This window comes from Babylonia areolata, chromosome 21, assembly GCF_041734735.1.
Source record: "Babylonia areolata isolate BAREFJ2019XMU chromosome 21, ASM4173473v1, whole genome shotgun sequence".
Classification (NCBI taxonomy): Eukaryota; Metazoa; Mollusca; class Gastropoda; order Neogastropoda; family Buccinidae; genus Babylonia; species Babylonia areolata.
In genome coordinates, this window is record NC_134896.1 from 35,990,352 (window position 1) to 36,001,808 (window position 11,457).

At 45.9% G+C, this 11,457-nt stretch overlaps 1 protein-coding gene across 1 annotated transcript in view; it reads right to left on the reverse strand.

The window, feature by feature from the left end:
• Nucleotides 1-2,500: 2,500 nt before the first annotated feature.
• LOC143296455 (uncharacterized) overlaps nucleotides 2,501-11,457 on the reverse strand; it is a 15,975-nt gene continuing 7,018 nt past the window's right edge. The window contains exons 2-5 of the mRNA XM_076608394.1: nucleotides 10,729-11,457; nucleotides 8,374-8,571; nucleotides 6,415-6,564; nucleotides 2,501-3,607 (exon numbers count right to left, since the gene is read on the reverse strand). The exon at nucleotides 10,729-11,457 is cut by the window's right edge and continues 2,915 nt beyond it. Of these exons, the coding sequence (XP_076464509.1) occupies nucleotides 3,285-3,607; nucleotides 6,415-6,564; nucleotides 8,374-8,571; nucleotides 10,729-11,457 (1,400 nt within the window). The 3' untranslated portion in view covers nucleotides 2,501-3,284. The remainder of the gene's footprint in view (nucleotides 3,608-6,414; nucleotides 6,565-8,373; nucleotides 8,572-10,728) is intronic.

An 11,457-nucleotide genomic window follows, 5' to 3' on the forward strand; every position in this document is an offset into this window, starting at 1 on the left:
AAACCAACATGCCATGATTCTAACCGACTCAATGAACCTCATACAGAAAATTGAAAACGGAATGGGAAGCCCAGAGTGGCATAACGCAATGCGCAACTTTCAGATTAAAAAACTCACATGGTCATACTGCCCGGGACATGCAGGTGTTAAGGGAAATGAGCGAGCTGACAGACTTGCTGGTAACGCAACACCAACGAGCAGCCTACATCTAGGAAAATCGGAAATCCTCAGAAAAGTCAAAGAATACCAAAAAGAACAGGTACAAGGCCATCACACCATTGATCGCCTCAAAGAAATAAAAGCAGAGAGAGGGAGCGGCCGCAAATCTAACATGAAAGGTAGAGCACGATGCTTTGCAAATCAAACAAATATCGGCATCATTTCCAAACCAACATTGCGCAAATTTCTTCAAAACGGAACAGAGTCTCTGTGGGCCTTTCCAAATACAATAGACCGAGCAACACACTAGACGCCACGTTCTTGGCATCAGAGATCTTTTCCCATCCCTCTTGCGGCCAGTCAGTGGCGGCTGTGTGTGTTTGTGTGTATGTGTGGGTCTGTGCTTTTGAGTGCGTTTGTGAATGCGCGAGAGTGAAATTGTACACAAGTGTCAGGAGAGATATGTGTACGTGTGTGTGTGTGTGTGTGTGTGTGAGGGGAGGTGGGAGTGCGGGGGGAGGTGGGGTAGAGGATGAGGTATGTGAGTGTATGCATGCCTACACTGTGGGAGCAACAGGATATTGGAACGTGTATATATATATATATATATATATATATATATATATATATATATATATATCTTTGTATGTACGTGTGTGGGGTTGGGGGTGGGAGATATGGGCGTATGTGTGTGTGCTTGTACAAGTAAGTGTTCATCTCTGTGAGTGTGTGTTTGTGTGTGTGTGTGTGTGCCGTGGAAGCTGCGATACGTAGACTAGAAATGAGTGTGTGGAGGAGGGGGTAGAGGAGGTGCAAGGTAATGTGTGTGTGTGTGTGTGTGTGTGTGTGTGTGTGTATGTGTGTGTTGGAGCTCATGTACGTTTATATGTATTTGACTGTGCTTTCATATGTGCTTGTATAAGTAAGTGTTCATCTCTGTGAGTGTGTGTTTGTGTGTGTGTGTGTGTGTGTGTGTGTGTGTGCCGTGGAAGCTGCGATACTTAGACTAGAAATGAGTGTGTGGAGGAGGGGGGTAGAGGAGGTGCACGGTAATGCGTGTGTGTGTGTGTGTGTTGGAGCTCATGTACGTTTATATGTATTTGACTGTGCTTTCATATATGTGAAACTGCATGTCTGGTGCATTTCTGTTATGCATGTGTGGGTGTATGTGTGAATGTGTGTCTTCATATTTTACATTTATTTGCTTATTTATCACCATTGTTGTCTTATTTATTTATTTATTTATGTTTTATTATTATCATTTTATTAGTATTACTAATATTATTACTACTACCTTTTTCTATATTATAATTATTATTTATTTATTTATTTATTTATTTATGCAAGCTTATCTATTATTTATTCCCCCGTGTTTTTTTTTGTGTGTTTTTTTTTTTTTTTTTTTTTTTTTTTTTTTTTTTTGTGTGTGTGTGTGTGTGTTTTTGTTTTTTTTTTTTTTTTGTTTTTGTTTTTTGTGTGTGTGTGTGTTCTCAAGGCCTGACTAAGCGCGTTGGGTTACGCTGCTGGTCAGGCATCTGCTTGGCAGATGTGGTGTAGCGTATATGGTTTTGTCCGAACGCAGTGACGCCTCCTTGAGCTACTGAAACTGAAACTGAAACATGTCCGTTTCTGGCTAATTGTATACGCAGTTCTCTTCTACAGCACTGGGTCTGGAGATTTTTCTGTGAAATAAATACGTGTTATCTTGTTCCAGAGCTTGTCTTCAGGAATTTTGTTACGAGAGATTATCTTGTAATATTTCGTTTTACTCTTTCTTTTTTTTTTTCCATTCAGAATGCCAAAACATAGACGCACCTTGTTTGTATGAAGGCATGTATTCATGTTGACGGGAAAATACCCATCAATATAAAGATAAACTGAAAAGCAATGCGCTCTCTCTCTCTCTCTCTCTCTCTCTCTCTCTCTCTCTCTCTCTCTCTCATGAAAAGACAACACCACATATATACATGTAGATCTACATAAGATGATATAAGACAACACTACAGACTGCAGTTATGAACAATCTCTCTCCTCTCTCTCTCATTCTCGGTCTGTCTCTCACTCAATCTTTCTCTTCTCTTCTCTTCTCTCTCTCTCCATAACTACCTCCCCCAACTCTCTTCCCATTTTTTTCTCCACCTCTCTCATTCCCCATAACCCATCCTTACATTCTCACCTACCCCCCCCCCCCCCCACCCCCTCTCTCTCTCATTCCCCATAACCCATTCTTACATTCTCACCTACCCTCACCCCCGCCCCCCCTCTTTCATTCCCCATAACCCATCCTTACATTCTCACCTACCCTCATCCCTCCCTCTCTCTCTCTCTCTCTCTCTCTCTCTCTCATCACGCGCACGCGTCCCCTTTATCATTATCCCTTTCTCCTCCCGTTTTTGTGTCTTCTCCACATCACCACCACCACACAACTGGCCCCTCACCACAACACTACACTCCAGTTACTCAAGGAGGCGTCACTGCCAGTGCCGGACAAATCCATATGCACGCACGCGCGCGCACGCGCACCCACACACACACACACACACACACACACACACACACACACACACACACACACCACATCTGCTACGCGTAATCCAGCGCTCTTAACCAGGCCACTATCACTGGTTTAAAAATAGATGATAGCACATTGGCCAGGAAACCTGAAGCCAACTGGACGCCATACTGTCACTCGTATCTGGCTGTCAGTCCGTTGAGAAGTCGTCTGGTAACTGGTGGTAGTTTCTGAACTGTGATCGTGTATCTTTGATGAAATCGTGGTATGCATGCCAAATGTTGTGTCTTAATTGATATCTGCCAGTGGTTTATTTACCAAAATTATTATAGGAAAATGGTGTAGTGACACATAGCGCAAAATTGCTGTGGAGGCACACACAGGATGGTCGGCTTAACTAACGCCCCTAACAAGTGAAAGCTCGCCGTGAAGCAGTTGTAGTTGCCAGCTGAGCACTCGGCTACATACATGAAGTTACCGCTTCGCGCTGTACTGACACGAGTGGCACAATGGCTGATTGAACACTTCAGCTGGCATCAGTAAGCAAAGGGGCTCGAAGAAGGCATGTGCTATCCACCTATTTTTAGAACAGTGGGCCACTACTCCACCACACTTACAACCCCGTGGCTCCCCGGGGCCGCACCTTGAGCACCACCTCCTTCAGCGAGTAGCTGGGCCCTGTCCAGGGCTTCCAGGCCACGCCGTCGAACTTCTTGCCGGGCACGGAGCCGCCCTCGTAGTGCTGCCCCATCAGGTTGCTCGCGTAGCACCGGAAGTACCAGCCTGCCCCGCGGAAGCGTCGCGCGCAGCTGCCGCCCATCTGCTCCTGGCTCAGGAGGTCGTGGTCGCGGTCCCTGGTGGAGAAACGCATGCCGTCGTGCTTGCCCAGCCCGTCGCCGGCGTCGCCCGAGTAGCCCAGGACGTGGAGCTGGTAGTCTGTGACAAGACAAGACAAGAGATAAATCAGAACAGGCACTATACCTACCGAACACCACCGAAGTGACCTCAGCAGCATTGCAGGGTCTCCTCCGTCTGGTGTGTGACCTCTTGACGACTTTTACATCGATGGTTCCCTGTGGACTGCCGACACTAGGACGACTGCGATAGACGAACCCGGGTGTGGCCGTGTGTGTATAGGTGGGGGCGTGGGGGGCGGGGAATCGGAATGAGCGGCGTGGAAGTAACGCCACTGAAACAGGGCAGATAATGGGGCAGCAAAAAAAAAAAAAAGAAAAAAAGACAAGACGTGTTATTTCAGGAAACTCCTGAGGGGGGAGGGCGGAGGGGAGTGGGGGGCACATGAAAATGTCACATGTATATTTCATGTAACTAATACAAACTATAAATATTAATCACATTTGGTATTGTGTTCATGTTGTTATTGTTGTTGTTGTTGTGTGTGTGTGTGTGTGTTGTTGTTGTTGTTGTTCTGGTTGTTGTTGTTTTTAACAATAGTCACACCAACTGTCTAGTTAAGACATACGTTTTTGAGGAAGAATATAAAAATGTTAAAATACAACAACGACAACAACAACAACAACACTGTTTTGTCCTTCTTTCCTCCTCTCCTCCTCCAATGAACTCTTCTTTTTCTTCTGCGTTCGTGGGCTTCAACTCCCACGTTCACTCGTATATACGCGAGTGGGCTTTTTACGTGTATGACCGTTTTTACCCCGCCATGTAGGCAGCCATACTCCGCTTTCGGGGGTGTGCATGCTGGGTTTGTTCTTGTTTCCATAACCCACCGAACGCTGACATGGATTACAGGATCTTTAACGTGCGTATTTGATCTTCTGCTTGCGTATACACACGAAAGGGGTTCAGGCACTGGCAGGTCTGCACATATGTTGACCTGGGAGATCGGAAAAATCTCCACCCTTTACCCACCAGGCGCCGTCACCGTGATTCGAACCCGGGACCCTCAGATTGAGAGTCCAACGCTTTAACCACTCGGCTATGGCGCCCGTCCTTCAATGAACAACTCTGTACTTCCTTTTCCCTCCCTCTCTTTACCCTCCTTTCCCCCATCGTCTGGAAGATGGGGTGAGGGAGGCGAGGGGTGGGGGGGTAAGGGGAAGGGGAAGATGGTTGTGTGAGAATTAGGCGTTACTTGTTGTTGTTGTTGTTGTTAGTGTTGGTGTTGGTTGTTGTTGTTGCTGATGATGGTGGTGACGATAGGAAGGAGGGGGAAGAGGGGGAGGAAGAGCATAGGAAGAAAGAAGGGAAAAAGTGTTGCTGCTGCTGTTGCTATTTGTCTTGCTGATGGTAATGATGATGATGGTGATGATGATGATGATGAGATGATGATGATGATGATGATGATGATGATGAGAAAAAGAAAGACAGGAAAATACTATTCTAGTTCTTTTCCTGGCTCTGAGTGAAGACTTCACAGGCTCTTTGATCTATCTATACCGCTTCCAGAAGACAGAGGAAAGATAAATTCAGGTTCGCGTTGAAAAAAAAAAAGATGTTTATCTCCCTTTTACATCTCTCTCTCTCTCTCTCTCTCTCTCTCTCTCTCTCTCTCTGTGTGTGTGTGTGCGTGTGTCTCTCTCTCTCTCTGTGTCTCTCTCTCTCTCACACACACACACACTCTCTCTCTCTCTGTCTCTGTCTGTCTGACTCTCTCTCTCTCTCTCTCTCTCTCTATATATATATATATATATATATATATATATCTTCTCCCCTGTATTTATCAGTTATACACACAAGCACACACAACAACAAACACACGCACGCACACAAACAAAACACACATACTCGCGCGCCACAACACACTGTCACACACACACACACACACACACACACACACACACACACACAAAAAACGACCCTACTCACCAACTCACTCACACCACACACACACACACACACACACACACACACACACAAAACAAAAAAACAAAAAACAAAAAAAACACCCACCCACCAACTCATTAACACACCACACACAACCCCTCCTCCCCCCCCCCCCCCCCCCCCCCCCGACCCCTCTACCCCTTCCCCCCACACACGCTAAACCCAACCACCCCCACTCACACCACCAAGCCCATCCCTCCACCCACAACCGCACCCCAACCCTACAACCACACCCCCACACCTCTCACCGCACCCCTCCACCCACCCACAACCCCCACCCCCCACACCCAAACCCCCACACATGCACCCCACCCCCACCCCCACCCCACCCCCCACCAGCACCCACACGCACACCCTCACACACTTCACCACCACTACCACCACCACCCACACACACACTTTACCACCACCTCCACCACCACACATACGCACCCTCAACACACACACACACACACACACACACACACACACACACACTCCCAACACACACACACTCTCCCAACACACACACACATATATACACACACACAAACACACACACTCACACACACACACACACACACACTCCCAACACACACACACATATACACACACACAAACACACACACTCACACACACACACACACACACACACACACACACACACACTCTCTCTCTCTCTCTCTCTCTCTCTCTCTCTCTCTCCCAACACACACACACACACACATACACACACTCTCCCAACACACACACACACACACACACACACACACACACACACTCCCAACACACACACACACACACACACACACACACACACACACACACACTCCCAACACACACACACACACACACACACACACACACACACACACACACACACACACACACACACTACGTACACTGCTCCTCATCCCCCAGCCAGAAGTGTCGGTAGGTGGCGGTGCGGGTGTTTCCCTGCCAGTCCTTGAGATCCACCTGCAGACTGTACTGGTCCTGGTTGGTCAGGTAGTGCATCACCTCGTTCCCCAGGTACTGCTCCCCAAACGAGCCTGCTCCACCCCGGGCACCCGCAGGGAGACAAAATGGATTGATCGATAAACACCCGACCCGAAAACGGAGTATGGCTGGCTACATGGCGGTGTAAAAACGGTCATACATGTAACAACAACAACAAAAACAAAAAAAAAAAAAAAACTCGCTCGTGTACATTCGAGTGAACATGGGAGTTGCAGCCCACGAACGAAGAAGAAAAAGAATCAATGGATTAATTGATGATTTACTCAAATAGATTGAAAAATAACTTGACGGGCGCAATAGCCGAGTGGTTAAAGCGTTGACTTTCAATCTGAGGGTCCCGGGTTCGAATCTCGGTAACGGCGCCTGGTGGGTAAAGGGTGGAGATTTTTCCGATCTCCCAGGTCAACATAATTATGTGCAGACCTGCTTGTACCTGAACCACCTTCGTGTGTATACACAGGCAGAAGATCAATACGCACGTTAAAAATCCTGTAATCCATGTCTGCGTTCGGTGGGTTATGGAAACAAGAACATGCCCAGCATGCGCACCCCCGAAAAACGGAGTATGGCTGCCTACATGGCGGGGGTAAAAACGGTCATGCATGTCAAATCTCACTCGTGTACACACGAGTGAACGTGGGAATTGCACAGCCCACGAACAAAGAAGAAGATCGATAATTGAATAAACGAATGATTAACTTAACTTTATCAGTAAATTAATCACTTAATTAATCAATGGATTAATTGATGATTTACTACTCGAATAGATTGAAAAATAGATTGACGGGCGCAATAGCCGAGTAGTTAAAGCGTTGTTTTTCAATCTGAGGGTCCCGGGTTCGAATCTCAGTAACAGCGCCTTGTGGGTAAAGGGTGGAGATTTTTTTCCGATCTCCAAGGTCAACATATGTGCAGACCTGCTTGTGCCTGAACCTCCTTCGTGTGTATACGCAAGCAGAAGATCAGATACGCACGTTAAAAATCCTGTAATCCACGTCAGCGTTCGGTGGGTTATGGAAACAAGAACATGCCCAGCATGCACACCCCCGAAAACGGAGTGTGGCTGCCTACAGGTGGGGTAAATAAACAAAACGGTCATACACGTCAAATTCTGCATGTCTGTCTGGGTGCGTATGTGTGTATGCCTGAAAATCTTACTGAATGACACAAGAAACGAATGATGAGCGCCCAATGACAGCCGTGAATCAGTCGGCTCTACCCAGGTAGGCAGCCTGATGTGCAAATGATGTAAAGCGCTTAGAGCTTGGTCTCCGACCGAGGATAGGTGCTGTATAAGTATCCATATCAAATCAAATCAAGTTACAGGACCAACGTCTCGACCTCACCACCCATCACGGAAAAGACTTGACTTCAAGGGCGAAATGCCCATAGGTTGTTAAACTCAGCACTACGGCCACCAGTTTCAGTTTATCAAGGAGGCGTCACTGCGTTCGGACAAATCCATAGCAGCATAACCCATAGCGCTTGTGAGGCTTTGAGTGCATGCTTATATATTTGTGTACCTATCAGAGTGGATTTCTTTTTAACATATTATTGCCAGAGGACAACACTCTCGTTGCCATGGGTTCTTTTTCCAGTGCGCCAAGTGCGTTGCTGCACACGGGACCTCGATTTATCGTCTCATCCGAAAGACTAGACGCTCAGTTTGATTTTCCAGTCAAAACTTTGGGAGAAAGAGCGAGAGCGGGATTCGAACCCATACCCTCACGGACTCTCTGTATTGGCAGCTGAGCGTCTTAACCATTCTGCCACCTTCCTCACCACCACGGGCCTTCCATCAAATCAACGACACCACAGTCCGCCCACCGCACCGCACTCACTTCCAAACCCTCGCTTGTAGTCCTCCCAGTCTCTGTAGAAGTCCAGGGAGCCATCCTCTCTCTTCAGCAGCACGGTCCAGCCGCCTCCCTTCATATCGCACAGCACGGACACGTAGAGGTTCAAACCCTTCACGAACACCTTGTAGGCCCCGCTCCTCGCTTGGCCCCGTGGTGACCGCAGGTACAGGTCGTAGCAGTCTGGGTGGATGGATGGATGGATGGATGGATGGAACACGTCGCTATTTTTAGCGATAGTTTTCGTTTCTTTGTTTTCGTATTGTTTTGGATGCTGTTTGTTTAGGTGGTGGTTTGGTGTTGTTGTTTTTCGTGTGTGTGTGTGTGTGTGTGTGTGTGTGTGTGTGTGTGTGTGTGTGTGTGTGTGTGTGTGTGTGTGTGTGTGTGTGTACTTCAAGCACAACGTTCAGCTTATATCACAGACTGATATATGTTTACACTTGGGCCAACAGCAGAATGAGAGCTGCATGATCAATGGTTTCTCCATTGCAATAGTAAGTCACTTACAGCTTAGCCTTTAGTGAAGGACTATGACTCTCAAACTAGGAGGCATGATTGCACTGGCTCTTAGTGCTGCAGCTTTGGGGGCTAGTTGGCCTTAACCATCCTAACGCCGACTGTCCTAAAAACCCTCCTGGCCGAGAGAATGGGGATGAAATAACTTGGTCAAAACACTCTCCACTGTAATCAAATTCTTGCCCAGGTAGTTTGGACAGCAGTTGTCTGATCTGATGTTCTGATGGTCGTGATCCAACACGACTGACTATCATACATTCAAGATTAAAAGGCTATACCAATCTTGAATAAAAGCTACTTTTTTCTGTTATTGCTGTTGTGTGCACACGTTAAATGATTCGCCATAAGGACAAGCCCGGCGCTTCCTTTTTTTCCTTTTATCTTTTATATATATATATATGTGTGTGTGTGTGTGTGTGTGTGTGTGTGTGTGTGTGTGTTTCGTAGTAGTAGTAGTAGTAGTAGTCTTCAGTTTAACGTCTTCCACTTTAAGTGATATCAGACGGACAAAAAATAGAAAACAACCAAAAAACAAAAACAAAGAAAAAAAAAGGGAGGTGGGGGGCGTGGTGGTGGGAACGGTATTGAGCAAAGGGTGCAGAATGGTGTGTGTTTATGTGTGCGCGTGTGTGCGCATATTTGTGGGTGGTGAGGAAAGATACAGAGCACTGGAAAAAATAAAAGGGAAACATAAGCATAATAGAAGGAAATGCTAACATCAAACAACTACAACAACTATAACAAATGCCCAATTGGACTATGCAGCAAACTTTCTGCAATACCAGATAACATCTTGAAAATACATTCATAAGAATTTTCCGAGAAGTTTGGTAAAAACCATTTTAGACTGACATTCAAAGAGTACGTGTTTGCTAGAAACAGATTCTCCGCATATGCATTTAACATCTTTGCTGAACTTTGTTATAAAACCGTTCAGCTTTATCCTGTTCGATAATGCCTGAATTTGCCTTAATTTGATTAAATTACTGAATGTATGTGATTGATTGACATATTCCGGTTGTTGAATATTATTCATACTTATTTAAAACTTTGCCATTTTGCTGGTATATTTCCCTGACTTTGCTCCACGATGCTTGTTCTAGTAAGCGGTACCCCTCTTGTATATAGACAAGTGTGTGTGTGTGTGTGTGTGTGTGTGTGTGTGTGTTTCAAGTACAACAGCTTCTACGACCGATATGCGTGTTTGTTAATAGTCCTTTGATTGCTGAAGCTTGGTGAAATGAGGTGAGTTTGAAAGGTAGTTTCTTATTTTCTTTGGTGTAGTTATCAGTGGTGTAGCTCATTTCGAGAACAAGTAACACAATCCCAAGAGGAATAATTCCGACTAAAGAACATGTGAGGTAAACTTAATCACAGTGATGCGACAGCCTTAAATGACGAGCGTACTAATCAGCAGCTGTTAAGGGGTTAATTACAATAGCTTCTATGATCGGTTTCTGTGAGGGCTGGACAAACTGGTCAACACAGGCTGTGGTTTTTGTCTTGAATGATTTGATTTGAAGCAGCTCAATGGCAGATTGCAAAGTGCAATCACAGACATAATCATGTGTGTTTGTGTGCTATGATAGTCCTCAAACAGTGTGCACAGAAAAACGACATAATTCACTCTGGAAACATTCTGATATGTATTGAAAACAAACATGAATATTAGCCAACAAACACTTCACCCTACCTTCGACAAGAATTACGGTCCTGAAAACTTGTTTTGTTTCTCCTGCTCGAACCATTACTACTTTTTAAAAAGTTGGGAAAAAAAAGCAAATGACCCAAGTAACATCATCAAAGAAAAAAAGCCACACCTACCTTTTGGCTTTTTGTTGTCGCTAGACCAGTAGGCAGGGCGTCTTGCGTCTGCTTCCTGTATTTTCTTCTGCATGGCTTCCGCTTCCTGTTTCAGCTTCAAGGCTTTTTCCGCTTCCTGTTTCCGCTTCCTCTCTTCTTCTGACACCCCTTCTTCTTCCTCCGACCCGCCCTTTTTTGAAGATGTTTTTGGCTTATCCTTCTGTTCTCCATCATCCTGCTTTTCGTCGGTTTGCTGTTTCTTTGAACTTTCTGAATGAGGAGGATTGCTTGGTTCAGATGATTGTTTTTCATTCCCTGCCACTTTGTCGACAGTATTCCGATCAGTTCCGGAGGATTTCTCCTTTAGGTTGGAAGCGCCTGTGCTGTCTGAGAGTGTCTTTGCTCTGTCTTGATTTTTCGTGTCTTGTTCCCGTGTCTTTTTCGCAGTGTCTTCTTTCTTTTCTTTGCTTTCCTTCACCGCATTCTGCTCCTGATCATCTGTTTTCTTGTCTGCTTCTGGTTTCTTGTGTTGGTGGCTGTCGGTACTTTTCCCTTCATCATTATCAGTTTCTGATCGATTGCCTTCATCTTCTGGAGGAGTGTTCGTCGTTCCTGAATCTTCACCATCTTCGACCGTGACTGGGAGAGGGTGCATCTCTGCAGGTGGTTGTGTGTTTGTATCATTAGCTCTTTCTTGATCATGAGTTTCTGATTTGGTTTCAGGCTCTTTGGAAGCAGACCTCACGCTGG